The sequence below is a fragment of the Notolabrus celidotus genome, chromosome 22 (genome assembly GCF_009762535.1).
Source record: "Notolabrus celidotus isolate fNotCel1 chromosome 22, fNotCel1.pri, whole genome shotgun sequence".
Classification (NCBI taxonomy): Eukaryota; Metazoa; Chordata; class Actinopteri; order Labriformes; family Labridae; genus Notolabrus; species Notolabrus celidotus.
This window is the reverse complement of record NC_048293.1, coordinates 13,612,367-13,627,716: the sequence shown is the minus strand read 5'-3', so window position 1 is coordinate 13,627,716 and position 15,350 is coordinate 13,612,367. Positions and strand designations below refer to the sequence as shown.

The following is a 15,350-nucleotide window of genomic DNA, read 5'->3' as shown; positions in this document are numbered from 1 at the left end:
CGTTATCAAACACATTGAGTAACTCCAGGACAGCCTGCAGAGCAACACTGGTCACATATCCATGTTTTGATGACTGCTTGGCAACTGATTCGGCCTCTGGGCAGAAGACTCTGTCTCCTCAAAGCAGTTCAGATTATGAACCAGATGTTAAGTGCCATATGCAGTTCACATGGAACGCCGCATGTTATGAATTCATTTTATTAGCACGTTTTCATAACAATTCCCCCTGTTGTGTTTCTACGAAGTTCAGGTTCCTGGATCTTTCATATAGCCCTGCTATCAGCTGTGTCAGTGCACCCACAGTGGAGGTGTGATGATGGAGCTTAAAGAAAAGAGATTGTGGCGGCATGTCTTTTTTTCCCCCTTTGGATGGTGCATTTGAGATCCCGTGTTTTGCTGTCAACCCACCTACACCATGCTAGCTCCAAATGTTGTTATAGTCAGTTTCGATTTGCTTAATAGCCCTTTTTGGCAGCTGTAAGGCCAGTTTGAAGTCAGATGGGATGCTGGGAGGCGAGAGGGAACATACTTACCTTTCACATGCGGTTCCATTTAGCCTGACCCCGACAGCTCTGCATCCGTGGTACAAGCTGCAAGGGCTTTTTTTTTATGTCTTGCTGTTCTATTTATGATGCTTGCCTTGACTTTTTGAACAATACCGCAGTAATTGTGGTGGAAGATACCAAACTCAGGGGAGTGCAGATCCTCTGGGTTTTTTATTGGCTGGAGGGAGTCTTCCTGTTATTGTGAGGCATTCTAAGCGCATTATTCATGTCACCAGGACTTTTACAGTGATGCATCTTCAGTTTTAAAAGGCTGCACCCAGGTTTTGGCAGAATCCCCTAGGACACATCAAGTTGCTACTCATTGTTTGCGTCACAGTTTTTTTTATTCTCTTAAAATCGCGACCGCCTGTCCTAACAAGCTCCTCTTTTAGTGTAGTTCTAGTTACCTGGGGCAGTAAATAAGTAGCTGTGAGTAATAGTAGAATATTTTGGTGCTGTGGTATTGGATGTGATCTCTTTAACCAGCATTAACCTTTTATCTTTGTACTAGGGTTTATACCACAGGCTTTACCAGTAACAGTTGTCATTATCAGGTACAAATAAAAACATCTGATTCGCATGATTCTTTCAAAATGCCAATTGAGGAATTATTAGTCAAGTCAGTTTATATTTAATATACTAGAACAACTGTAGATGACTATAGTGTTGTGCAAGCTTCAAACTTAAAGCTGCTGTTGGTAGTCGTGATATTCGAATCTCCCCACCAGATTTCCTTTCACCACCCGTAACCTCGCCCACAAAAGATCGTTGTGTGCGTTCTACGAGGAAGTAGTGGCTTCTCGGCCAATCAGGGCGACATAGTGGGGCCGCCACTCAACCAATCAGGACAGAGGGTCGGGGAGAAGCTCTGATTGGTCCGTGATAACGGGAAAGAGGAGAATAATAACATTGCTTGATACAAAGGCATTGGAAAACACAGAGATTTTACCATAATCTCAAATTACTTCACTTACAGATGAGTACTCATGGGTATTATGACCTTTTCTTCAAACCCAGCAGAAAAAAGTAGAGTTTTTTACCCCATTCCTACCAACAGCAGTAGTAGAACCAATTTAAAACAAATGAACAAAACAGAATAAGAACATATTCTGATTCGTCAAAATTGTGCTATAGCTAACTTCTTGAATGACACCTTTGACAATGGTAAAAATGCTAATTTGCTCTCCTGTCAAGGGTTGTGAAGAAGATTGAAATCAATCTTACCATTAAGTCATAGCCAACCACCTGCTAGCTCAGCTTAGCTTAGCATAATGACTTACAAATTGGATCATTTCTCTCACTGGGTACAGCTAGAGCCAGGAGAGGGTTAGTTTATTGCCGCTAACCATCAAAATTAGAAATAAGCTGTGCTTAAAACTCAAACATTACTATGTCATGTTTTGTTAATGTAACCTACAAGTAAGGTGTGAAATAAGTCACTGTTTTACGAACAAGACTTTTCCAGCTTTTTCTTTGTTTTTTTGTCTTTATGCCAAGCCAGGCTAACCAGCTGTCGGCCTTAGCTTCATGTTAGCTTGTACAAAAAAGTTTTGTTTTCTGTGGTTCTCCAGTGATTTCAGACCCCATTTTTGTTGATGTTCTGGATCAGTTTTCTAATAATCCCTGCCTTCAGCATCCAGAGGGGAAAGTTTAGTTGTTTACAAATGTATGATCCTGTTTGCTAATAATGACTTACTGCAATCATTTAACTGTTTCCCATCGCACAGGAAGGCGTACAACAGAACACTACTGTATAGTAGTACAAAGTAGTGTATGCTTTGGTGGTAAACAGGGATTAAGTGATCTACATAATATTTGCCTCCAGAATTGAAAATCAAGTACCAAAGTCTGGTTTGTAACTACTTTGTTTCAGACATCTCTGTCACAAAGTTTTTAAAGCAACAGATGGATTATAAGTAAATCCTATTAGAGCTCCAGACATTGACCCCACTGACCATGACTTATACTATCAATCATTCTCTTCCAGGAGGACATGTGGGCTGTTTCACTCTCAACAGGCCAGGGTTACACTCCAGAGCCCTCTGACCTGGAGCACCTCCATAACATTGACTCCAAAATTCGCTGTTTCCTCCCTGCAGAAGATTTCTTCTCAGTGCAAAGCTCATACATCGACATTGGAAGGATGTCCCAGGTCTGTATCCAACATTGTACCAAGAAAGAGTTTAAGTAGAATGCTGTTCACTGAATTCAGGGCCACTCTGGGATATTCTGATCTGTGTTACATCAGGATACAAGATCAGCATGGTAGGGCAACGATGGCAACATGTTGTAAAACCTTTTGTTATTGACCATCTGGGAGACATACTCTTCTTCGAAAGCAGGGGAAAGTACTGTTATGTAAGCTGGAGTAATTTGGATCTAAGGGTTGCCTCACTTTCCATCCCCATTTTCCATGTCTCCATATGAAGGCCATAATCTAAAGCCTCTTGTGCCTGATTTTCAGCTAGTAAACTTTATATAAGAAATTAGCGTAGACTGTTGTTTCCTTGTTAAAAGGACATTTCTTTTTCCACATGGGCAATGGTAAATATGATACATCCTTCATGTAAGCATTGATGACGTTTTATTGACGCACTTTGAGTTGGTTCATTGTAATTTTAAAACATCTTTCCTCTCATACATGCAAATTATTCTTTTCAAATTGAACATTTTTTTATTGTAATTCCTAGAAGTGTCTCTATTTCCCAAGAGATCTGCGTTTACAACACTTTGGCCCAAGTTTTACCATTTTCTAATACCCAATGCTTTAAATGTTGTACTTGTCAAAGCTAACAGCATGATCCATCCATCATAACCACACCAGACAGCAACCAGCTTTAACAAACATTTATTACAGGCCAGTTTTTCCAGGCCTTGGTTCCTGCATGCGTTTGGGTCCTCTCCTAGACGTGAGCTCAGTGAGATATCTCAAGAGCTTATCTCACTGCACATTAAAGGCCAGATGGCATGTTCATCATTTGCATAACCTGTCAGTGGAAAATAATGTTTTTAAAGTCATAAAAACTTTACAACAGTTCTGTGAATCCGTGGTGCCATTTTCTACTATCACGACTGAATGTAGATGAGGAAAAACTGCAGCATCTGATCTCAGAGCTTGAATGGCTCATAACCCGTGTCATAATACTCGGACTGAGAATTTATGTTGCTGGCAGAATAATTTGACTTTCCTATTGTAAATTTCATCGGTCATTCATCTTATGTCATGAGGAAATGGCAAAAAAGGTGCGTAACATTTTAAGCTGGGGTTCTGAGGTCATTGGGGTTTTGCGGTATAGGTTTAAAATGACTAGGATTCTCAAAATAACATCTGTCTTGAATGACAGGTAGCTCTAAAACAAGTAATTGTTAAGAAGGAACAACATCATAAAATAATTTGTAGACTAATTACATAACTTATTGAGCTAATAAACTCCCTTCAAGATTTCATCTAGTCACTATTCCGCTGAGAACTGATTGAACCCATACAGATTCGTACACGAACAATAGGTGAACCCTGAGGAGCGTTTTGGATTAAGAAAGAATTCCTTTCAATTTAATAGACTAATAATGAAACTAGCACTAATGCAGAACTGATGCAGAAGTTACATACTGTCATTGCTCAACAAATGTGACTATTGCCTTACGTAAGACTCTTTCAAAATAAGGCAAACCTCCCTTATCGTCCTCCTGAGTGGATTTCTGGCCAACAGTACAAAACTGTGATATAACTGGGCAGATGATTGTGTCACTTTATGTAGCCTAACTCGTCTCCCATCCCACCCTTTAATCATCCTGCCTGTTTAAAAGAGTTTAAGGGAGAGTAAAACTCCCCGTCATCCATCATCTGCTCTCCATTAGCACTGAAACAGCTAATGCAGGCCTTTCTTTTAAAATGATGGAAAATATGAATTAAACAATGACAAAAAGACCATTGTCTCTCAAGTATTAGCAGATGGTTCCCCCTTGAGATGGCTAAAAGTCACTGTGTTCACGTGTTTTTATGCTGTTTAAAAAATAAAGAGTGAAAGGTCTGAATGCCACACCTGTAGGGTGGAAAAGTAGTCATTTCCGCACTCTACCTTGATCCTGTCTCACCGTTGTGGCACACATTAAGGATAGACTGCCCTGACAATAAATCTCTTGAGGGCCAGTCATTCATTTCACATAAGGGCCTGTAAATCTTAAACTTGGTCATAAAAGTAAATATGCTTTTGTTTTGCGGTTAGCTTTCTTCTCTGCGGTAGCTTGCACCAGTCTTTTCTAACTGAAACCATTTGGATGGCGTAACAGGACTCCGCTTGTTAGCTCGCCCATTCCAGTGAAGTCTCTAAAATACACAAACGAGGTCATCATATCTGTGTTTCAACACCTCTTAAAGTGTGTTTTTTTCACCTTGATACTTGATCACAGCCCACATTTCAACATTTGGTTTTGTCTCTTGCTTTCTCTTGATGTCAGATTGATCTACTGTCAGTTTTTACATGGAAGAGGGAGTTATTCAGCTCTCCCCAGTGAGCACTGGCTCACAAAGAAGCAGTCAGGCCTTGAAACTATGAACTCAGAGCTTGGCGGCATCCTTTCCCAATAAGTCATGATTGATATTCTGAAAAAAAAGCAGATCTTGCATTCTTGTTTGAACACCTGAGGAGGAGCCTCTCTAAGCAGGGCTAGACAGGTTGTTCCCTTGAGTGTTCAAGGGTGGATGCAGTCTGTGCAGCCAGGCACCAGCTGAGATGCTGCCATGGAGGAGAGGCACCCCCCATCAGGGCATAATTACAGAGCTGGTTGTGGCAGAGGAGTGCCAGCTCTACAGTTATGACTACTGTGCAGTGGATATGATGACCAGCAGCACGTTTATGCTGCTATTTTATTTTAGAAATATGTTTGTGTAATAAAATGTAGAAAACATGCTTTGAACATTTTTTGTACAAGACAACAACACTTGGTTTAAGTTAGCCAGTATGGAGTTTATCTGTTAGTCTCTGCATTAAGAACCGTATTCAGGGCGGTCCACTTAGGTCAGATTCCAAGATGCATCTTAATGCCTGGTCGAAAGAGGGCACCAAGTTTAAGACACATTTGAGTGCACTGGGACAAGTGTGTTGTCTTAAAAATGCTACAAATTTTTCCCCACGCAATCAGGAAATTAAGTTGCAGTTCCACATTGTAATGCAATGACTGAATGACAAATCAAATAAGAATAAATGCAGAAAATTGCAGGAACAGTTTTTGGTTGTAACACAGTGTCATTCATCATGCTAACAGCTGCAAAATGATTTTACTAGACTTAGATTTTGCATGACTGACTTGAAAATGTGATCCATGCCCGCCAGTATCAAGCGGGGAGAGGGAAGGAGGCTTTACTCCCTTTTTAAGTCCTTGTTTGGGTGTTTCCTCCTGCTCACCTCAAGGTCAACAGGCTGATTTTTAAAAGGACAGCGGCCTGCTTCATGGTTTCCTTTAAGGGATGCAGAAACAGCACAAATGCTTGCAAAACCATGTACCAGAATACAGGAAATTACGTGTTTGATGCTCCAGTTTTTGTCCTTTGTGAAAAAATGGCCACTATATGAGTCACAGTGGAAGTATTGATTAAAAAGAGCCTTGTTCTTTTTACCTCTGGCTCCCTTTTTGATTATTTTTTGATGCCAGGAAACAGGTCACAGAGCTTCAAGCCCTACTTTAATGATCTGGATTGAATGGAATCAAAATATCCCTTTGAACAGTGTTTTCCTTGGATGCTGTTGATATTGTTCTAGTGACAGCATTGCTCTTTCACATTCCTCATCTTCTCCCCTCTTCAGCTGAAATAGCCTCCCTGTCATTAAAAACACGTGTTAGTATATAGGACTGATTTACAGTTCACTCATCCTACTGTACAGCTGTGTGGTAATGCCTGCACCACCCACAGTTTAAAGCCAGAAATGGGGAACTGTGTCATGAGAATTAACTGCTGTTGGGTGTTTGGTGACATGGGTGTGTAAGTGTTTGTGTGTGATCAGCACTACAAATGCTATTCTATCATGTGTGGCTCTGAAGAGTGGCGTAACGATAAAAATTAATGAGTGTTATCATGGTTCTTCAGTCCCTGTCCCAGTGTTGGATTGCTTCAGATCCCTTCTGTCATCATCAGAGCTTTGAATCCTTCTTTGTTTGCATAGTAACTCCAGCTGTGTTTTTGTTTATATTGGTTGGCTGTGTTTTGATGTAGGACTATGAGGTCATTGTGTGCGGTTGCTGATGAGCACCCATGATTTTAACTAGCAAGTGTCAAGTGAGAGAGCAGAGTTTTGGGCAGAAAACGCCCTTTTGACCAACACGAAGTGGTCAGCAGCTAGTTTACAAATGCATCCTATTTGGTCTAGTCTTATAATTAAGCAGCTGTGGAAAAGTTTTGGTCATGTTGTACTCAGCTAAAATATAGGTTGGTTCCTTTTTTATATCATCAAGTGTAGGCTGTCTTAGAATTCATGATAGAAAGCTAACCAAAGGTTTTCATGAAGCTGCCATTAAAGTATCGTACTCTGTATAATTTTATAAGTGGAAAATGGACTGAATTTGCAATGGGGCTTTTTGTAACATTCATTCTACTCCATATTAATCACCCTTTCACACACCCAGTCACCGACTGATAGCGGAGGATGCTATGCAAAGTGCAAATCTGCCCATCAGGCTCTCATGAATCACAATCAGACACATTTAAAATTGAGCAACTTGGGTCCAGTGTAAGTCCCTAGAATTATAAAACATTTGGCTTGAAGAAGCTGGGTGTTGAACTGTCAACCTTTGTATTAAAACCTGAGCTTTCAGCTTTAACCTGTTAATCACGATGCAGTAAAGGTCTGAAGTTAATTCGTTAGTTTTTCTAAATCCCGTTATTTTGTCCCTTCCTGTACGCCCTAGATGCATCTTCCTGCTTCATGATGCTGCCACGATGGAAAATAAGGACACACTACACTTTTGAATTTCACATTTCACTTTAAAGACTCCTAGACTGCTCAGTTGACACAAGTAATTTTTACTATGTATGAAACAGAATTAAAATATCACAAAATGGACTCTGCTTACTAAATGAGTGGAAATTGACTGCAAGCCAGTTGCCAGTCAAAATTGTGGATGTCTTGTGTACAGACGGCACTGTTGTTCAGTGTTGTTGAGTTAGTATCTCTTTTATAAATGTCAGTTAATTTCACTTCTTTTTCATGGCAGGTTAGGGTGACTGAACTACTTGATGGAGAGCAGCACATATCATACTCCTAGTCCTGCCTCTGCTAGCCGGCTGAGACAGTGCATAGAATATGACAACAGCAGTCAGACACCTGCTGTACGAACACTTGCCGTGCATTGCACACAGTTTACAGAGGTCTAATGCTTTAATGTGTTAATAAGGACTTAAAATCTGTTTTGAAATGCAAAATAATGGAATTTTAAACTTGTGATTAAAATGCGACTATTGGCTGTTGAAATTCAGTGGGGCATAATTTTATCAACATGATGGCATGGATCATATCTGCATTTGCCTCAGTATCAAAATGAAACCAGAAGTATAATTTGTACAGAAAAGGCAGTACAATAAAATGGAACTAGAGTTTTCCTCTGTAATATAAGTGACGTCTTTGCAAAGGAACAACTTTCCTCTCTGGAAGGTGTTTATAGCCGGTCTTCTGAGAGTCTAATTTCCGAATGCCAATAAGTCTGGGACCTCTCAGGACATTTTCAATTTTTAAGCTCTGTCATCGACCAGTAAAGACCGAAACCAATTTGGGCACTACAACCCATCAGAGCAAAAACACTTGTCACAAAGCAGCAGACTTATAGCCTAGTTCTGAAACCACATTAATATGGTCTGTTATATTACATAGAGGTTCGGCATGACATGATTTAGTAACCTACTTACCCGTTATGCATAGTTTTCCGGTTTGTTTAATACTTACACAATAACAGACTCAAAGTGTTCCACATCAGTGGAAGCCATCTTGGCTTTAATGCCTCAACGACCCTAAAACCTGCCCCATATTAGATAAACGCTTATGATTGTCCTGACCTGAATCAGGCCAGATGGAAACCCGATCGAACAGGAGAGGGACCAGATGCATCTGCTCGAGTAAATGAAACAGACACACAGATTTGTCTAGTTTCCAGGGTACAATGTTCTTGTCCCCTTTTGAAATATTGAAAATATGCTAATTCACAACAGGAAAGGATGTGACTTAGTTTTGTTTCTCACTAGAGCCAGGAGTTTGAATGAATCCAGCTCTGTCCCCATTTTAGCAGTAAATAGATGTGTTTTCAATGGAGTACTTGCATGAAAAGGTCAAGCTTTACCCATTTTTATTATAATTGTTTTAACGTGAAAACTGTAATGTCATCTCGACTGTCTTTGTGGCCTTTACATTCTACAGGAGTCTGTCTTTACAGCTGCACAATGAGAACTGAAATGTCAGGTTTGACATGTGGCATGCTTAGTGTTTTTCACATGGTTAACTTGGCGAAGAAGAATAAACTCCACACCCTTCCCCACCCTATAATTGCCATGGGACCCAGTTTATTGTCTTCTTATAAACGCCTCTCCCAATGGTGTTATCCACAGCAGCAGGAGTTGTGTTAAGTGGTTTGGGGAGGTTTTTCCCTGCTTTGGTTGAGATCTAACTTTTGACTTTTCCACTCATTATGACACTTCTCAGAGGACCATTCATCTGCTTGTAATAAAGAAAAGCCTAAATATTCTCTAACTCATGTCTCTATGATCCAAATTAAGTAACTTGGAGGATCTTACAATTTGAACAGCCTGTCTCACTTTGAAGACCAACACCACTCCCACACTGGAGAGGTGCTTATAAAGCTACTACGAAAAAAAGGTCTAGAAAGCTTGTTTTTTTCTGTCCAGAGGTAACAAAATATGCACAAAAGGTGCTCCAATATAGTGTCAACTAAACATTAGGCACATTTTTGCAGTTGCATGGTGGAATTGAAGTTAATGGAAAGATATGATTGGACACATATTAGCTAAGAATGGTGCCACCTGATTAAAAAATGTGTAGACACTACACAGCTACTATTAACGATAGAAAAAAAGTGAGAAACCACAGGAAAAATGACCCGGAACAGTTTATGATGATTTCCAAGTAAAGTCCGAGGCCCCCAAAAAGCTGTGACCCAGATTAATAAACTGCGTCACAGTGTCACGTCAAAAGCTGTCCATTTGAAGGCTCCCTCCACTGCAGCCAACAAATGTGTCCTGATTTTTCTTGGCGGCTGAAAGTGTTCGAAGTTTATCCATTGCCACCCAACACATACTTTGATTCTTTGCATACTAATTCAAACAAGATGGCGGACTCTCAAGCGGCCAAGTAAAACTCTGATGAATATTAGTATACAGTTAGAATGATGAAGATGGAAGAAAGACAGACACCTTGATATTTGAAGTTCTCTTTAAAATGGCAGGGATGGTGGTGAAGTTACGTTATGCTATTTTTGTTAGCCAGCTACCTGTTGCCAGATGACGCTATGAGACGTAAGTGTATGGACTGGAACAGTTCCTTACACATACAGGGGATCTTTGGTAGACTGGACGGTCTCATTTCATTTCCGCCAGTACAGTTTACGTGGACTAAGAAGGCTGTATCTATTAAAAGCTGAATTCCTCAATGCAGTTTGTAAATTTTGAAAAGTTCACAAGGTTATAACTTATTTGTTTACCTCTTCCAAAACATGTTTAAGTGTGCAGTGTTTGAATGACAGGTTGTGGTTATGGACACGCCGACGCTACCTGTTAGCTAGCAAAGCATTCTGACATTGCTTACTGTCCTGTTTTATATCTCACTGTTGAAAAAGAACAACATCATTGTAAACCTTTCAGCAGCTGAAATCTAGGTCAGATACTGAGCCTGACAATACACAGCAGCATGTGTCAGAGGGGGACAAGAAGCGCAAAGAGATGCTGGGATGTATTTCCCCTCCATATGCTTTAGATAAATACCTAAATGGTCTGCTTTTAAACTCTTTGTTTTGATTCATTTTGTGTGTGTCATTATTTGGCAAACGCTAAAATTACCTTCTATTAGCAATTTGATGCTTGTTGAAGAGTCTGTCTGAGCCACAGTAAAAGCTATAGACTGTGCGGTTTGTAGAGTGGTCTGGAGATATCACAAGACAAGATCGTCTTCCATGACAAGAACCGAAAAAACCTTCAGTTGAAACATTTCTCCGCCTCTGATTGCTTGTTGGATTATGCGGTGATACTGAGAACACACAGGTGGTGTGAATATCTTCCCTCGATATCACATTCAACATGCTTCTTTAGAGGCAGCAGGAGGTTTTGATCTGTGCAATAAGGATTGCTCAAGACCACCCTCAATTCTGAGAAAAAAGAAAGTGTGTTCAAAGTCCAGATGACCTACAAATAAATCTTCTAATACTGAAGGAATGTTACGGCAATCATCAAGTCATTTACCCCAGATTCAGGCTTGGATAAAAACAACTGTCATTTCTAGGACATTTGAAGACAGTGATGCCCAAACAGTGACGTAGCTTCTTATCGTGTCATAATAGATTGATTTGTGTTCCAGTTTTTGCAGACAGTGAGGTTGAAGAAATAATGGGGTTAAGAAGTAGAGCGGTGCATAATCAAAAATGTTTGTTTGCATTACTTGGCTTGAGGTTCAGCTCCTCTGAGGCACGTTTTTGATGTGCATGACAGACATCTGAACTATAGTACCTTCTGACCCAATAACGTGGCACATAACAGCAGGTTATAGCTGGGCAAAATATCAGTCTGAGAGACAGAGAAAGAAATTCAAGAAATTAAGAGGAGACTCTCAGCCATTGCTTCCGAACGGCTTACTCCTGAGCTCTCACAGGGAGTGCTCGTGGCAAGGCATGTGGACGGGCCTTGGCAGGTAGCCTGGGTCCACGTGGCACAGCAAGAGCTCCTACTATACTTCAGATTTGCTGAGAGACAGAGGCAGCGTAGCAGAGAGAAACAGAAAGTGAAGAAAGAGGAAACTGCGGCTCAGAACAACAGCACTGCTCTCTCAGGGTGAGTCAGCATGGCTGGCTCACTTTGATCAAACAAAACACTGTCCCTCTGGAATGTGTAGCTAAAGGTTGTTTAGAAAAACTATTGCCTGTAAACACAGGAAAAAATATTTTTCACTCAATTAGAATCTGGAAGAAGACCGTCACAGTGTACAACCCCATTTCCTAAAAAGTTGGGACGCTGAATAAAATGTTGGTTAAAACAGATTTTGATGGTTTGCAAATCATTTAAATCAGTATTTAATTGAAAATAATGCAAAGGAAATGTGTCAAATGCTGAAAATGAAAAATTGGATTGATATATGAAAAATATATGCTTCTTTTAAACTTGATGCAAGCAACATGTTTCAAGAAGTTGAGACAGTGACAACAAAATAATGGAAAAGTTGTGTCAAACGAAGAAAATAAGCACCTGAAGGAACATCTGCTAACTAATGAGGTTATTTGCAATGGGTAAATAACGTGACTTGGTATAAAACAGGGCTTTCCAGGGAAGCTGAGTCATGCAGGAGTACTATTGGGGAGAGGTTAACTGCTCTGTAAGAGACAAGGCAAATAGTTCAAATATTATTCTTCAGTGTAAAATTGCTAACAATTTGAGGATTTCATCATCTACTGTGCATAATATCATTAAAGATTCTGAGAAACTAGAGAAATCTATGTGACTGTAGTGGAAATCACTTCATTTGCTAAAATTCCCTTCCAAAAACAAATGTCTGTGAGCACAGTTTGTCGATACATCCACAAATGAGGGTTAAAACTGCACCATGCAAAGAGGAAAAAATAGGTTAGGTGAGGTGGAAATTTTCCTGGGGTCTGACAAAACAAACTTGACATTCTTTTTGGAAATTATGGATATGCATCCACTGCTCTAAAAAGAGAATGGACCACCTGGTTTGTTATCAGCACCATGTTCAAAAGACAGTGATGGTATGGAGATGCATAAGTGTCAATGATGTAGGCAGCTTACACATCTGGGAAGGCACCATTAACGCCTGACAATACAGGTTTTGGAGCAACATATGGCACAATCCAGACAATGCCTTTTTCAGAGAAGACCTTGAATATTTCAGTAAGACAATGTCAAACCACATCCTGCACAGATTACAGCAGCATGGCTCTGTAGTAGAAGAGTCCAGTTGCTAAACTGGCCTGCTTGCAATCCATCATGAAATGAAAAATATGAAAAAGCAGAATGTTTCACTGGCATCAAATTTAAAAAGTTTACGCATTTTCATGAAACAATACAATTTTTCAATTTCATCATTTGACACATTGTCTTTGCACTATTGTAATGAATTACAGGTTTTAAATTACTTGCAAACCATGTAGTTCTGTTTTTATTAACATATGCTGCATCCAAACTTTTGTGTTATTGAGGTTGTATTAGAGTTACATGAGGATACCAACAATCAGATGCAATGTAATGTGCACTGTTTTGCTACAAACAACACGTTTACCAAAGAGGGGTAATTTGTGTCAACACACTGTTATGATATATTTTTAAAAGATAGTTATTATTGAATGCTATTGTTTTGCACTGCATTTAATTATCCAGTAAACTGTAAACGGAAAACAACATGCTGATTTCATTATTGTGTTGCCTGTTTTTTAACAACAGAGTGACTCAATCTGGCCTACATATAGTTTTGATATTACAAAGGCCTCAGAGTTAAGGCCAATGAACCATTTTGGGGCTACTTCATGCTAAAACAAACTGTTGTTTAAAAAGTTGGGTAGCATCCACATCACATAAGTGTTTGTCAAGGAAAAGTGCATGTTTGATTTGTTTAACTCTTTGCATCATGCTTGTAAAAATGCCCAGAAGTCCTCATTTTCCTTCTTATGGAGCTATGATAGCTTCTCAAACCATTTTTGATTTTAGCTGGTTTAAATTAAGCTTAAAAAAAATTCAGTTGAAAAGACTTCAAGTTGTTCTAATTAGTTTGTTTGGAGAAAGCAGCAGCATTTATCATTTCAGATTGACACTTCCTTGGATAAGCTATCTGCCTCTGTGCATGTTGTCCCTGATAAGCTTGTCTTGAGTTTGTGAACGAGGTCATAATTGTTGCTATTTTCAAGATTTATATAGTGTAAGAAGGGACCCAAAGCAAACAGTGAGGTGCACTGCCTTGTGCATTATATTGCAGCAAGAATATGGTGGTGGCTTTACAAGAGACGTTAAACTTAAAGTGACCCATTGATTCGGCTTGTTTTGTTGCTGTTTGGAGTTGTTTCTGTGAATACATCTGCATGAAAGGATCCAGCTGTTATATCTGGCAATTCCAGCCACAGATGTAATCCAGAGCAGAAGCTCCAGGCTAACAATCTCAACAACTCCCTTCACCATCGAACAGAACTATATGAGTGACGTGATTTAATTACATGTACATCTACATTACATGAACTTCATGATATGACACGCTCAGTGTGGTTGGAATTTGGGCACACAGGATTTGTGTTTAAATACAAAACCTAAAACATAAAAAAAGCTTGGTAGTTTTTCCTATTTCATCACTTTGGACACAAGCGGAAACACTGCAGATGTTTCTCACTAAAACACCATGACAACCTCAGGATGGAATGTATTGCTTCTATTTGAAATCATTAAACTGATCATCAATGACTGCTAAACGCATGTTTGGTTCAAGTTATCTGAAAGTCATACAAATTAGCTACTAATGATGGTTTTGCTCCTGGGAGTAGTGAATAATGTTTCACATTGTGAGAAACAAAACGTGAACCACAGGGTAAAACAAGGACAGCTCTTCAGGAGCTGCCATATCACGCACGAATGAGCTTTTCCTTTTTTTTAATAACAACTTTGACTTTACATTCAAAAAGCACTTGGCAGTCAATGTCATATATATACAATGTGCACTTTATATTAACTCATGACACTAATGCAGCTTTGATTTCCAAGGGATTCATTTGATGTGTCATCAGTAGGCTGACACACTTTTCTCCTGAAAGATAATTATGTTTGACATGTTATTCAAACTTAAAGAAAACAGAGTTTGGAACTATGTGGCCTCCCAGCGGTCTTGTGACCCAGATAGTTGATGTGTTTATTGGACATCTTCACCACGATGTCAAGTGGTCACTCTAGGAGAGCCAATTACCTGCATTTTTCTGATGTTCAGTTAAGATGAACCCTGTTGTCTCTCTCTTCTGTTCAGTCTAACCTCACATGGAGTTAAAGCTTGCACACATTCCTGAAGAAAAAGCATAAATACTGTAATGTATGAGAACAATCGCTGGAGCCACTTAAGGTCAAGAAACACTTTTCCTTTCTCCAAGAAGTGAATCATCTATAATTTGACTTGAGCAAGAGACCCATTTTGTGTTTATCCTTGTGAATACATTGGTGGAGATCTAAACTTGTTGAACTCAGTCATTATTACTGCTTAATCAATAATACACAGAGGAATATCGGCACAAAATGCTGCTAATAAAAACAGACTACTGAGTCTTTTATGAATGAGGCAATGAGCCATGTGTTAGGATTTAGGCAGATTTGCCTCACATGATTCTAAGATACCGGTTAACTTTTGGTATATTGTTTTCTAATCCTCATTTTACCAATAGTGATTATAACAGGCCAAGGTTTGCAAACCTGTTAAATATCTCAAAGTTCCCTGAATTAATTGACACTAAATCTTGTAGAGATATTTAGTTACAGTTACTGACGTTGGTACGCTTATATGTTTACCCTGAACCCACCAGAAGGTTGAGTAAAATAATTGAGCTGTTGGATTAATTACTATG

General features: G+C 39.4%; 1 protein-coding gene across 8 annotated transcripts in view; it reads left to right on the top strand.

Annotated features, from left to right (window-relative positions):
* Positions 1–15,350, top strand: part of fsip1 (fibrous sheath interacting protein 1) — a 35,501-nt gene that overhangs the window by 3,140 nt on the left and 17,011 nt on the right. For 6 of the 8 annotated variants that reach the window (XM_034674367.1, XM_034674368.1, XM_034674366.1 and 3 more), the window contains exon 8: positions 2,533–2,697. In XM_034674367.1, coding sequence (XP_034530258.1) covers positions 2,533–2,697 — 165 coding nt within the window. Of the gene's footprint in view, positions 1–2,532; positions 2,698–3,402; positions 3,582–5,003; positions 5,454–15,350 lie in introns of those variants that run through there. The other 2 variants (XM_034674373.1, XM_034674372.1) reach the window with 2 other exon arrangements.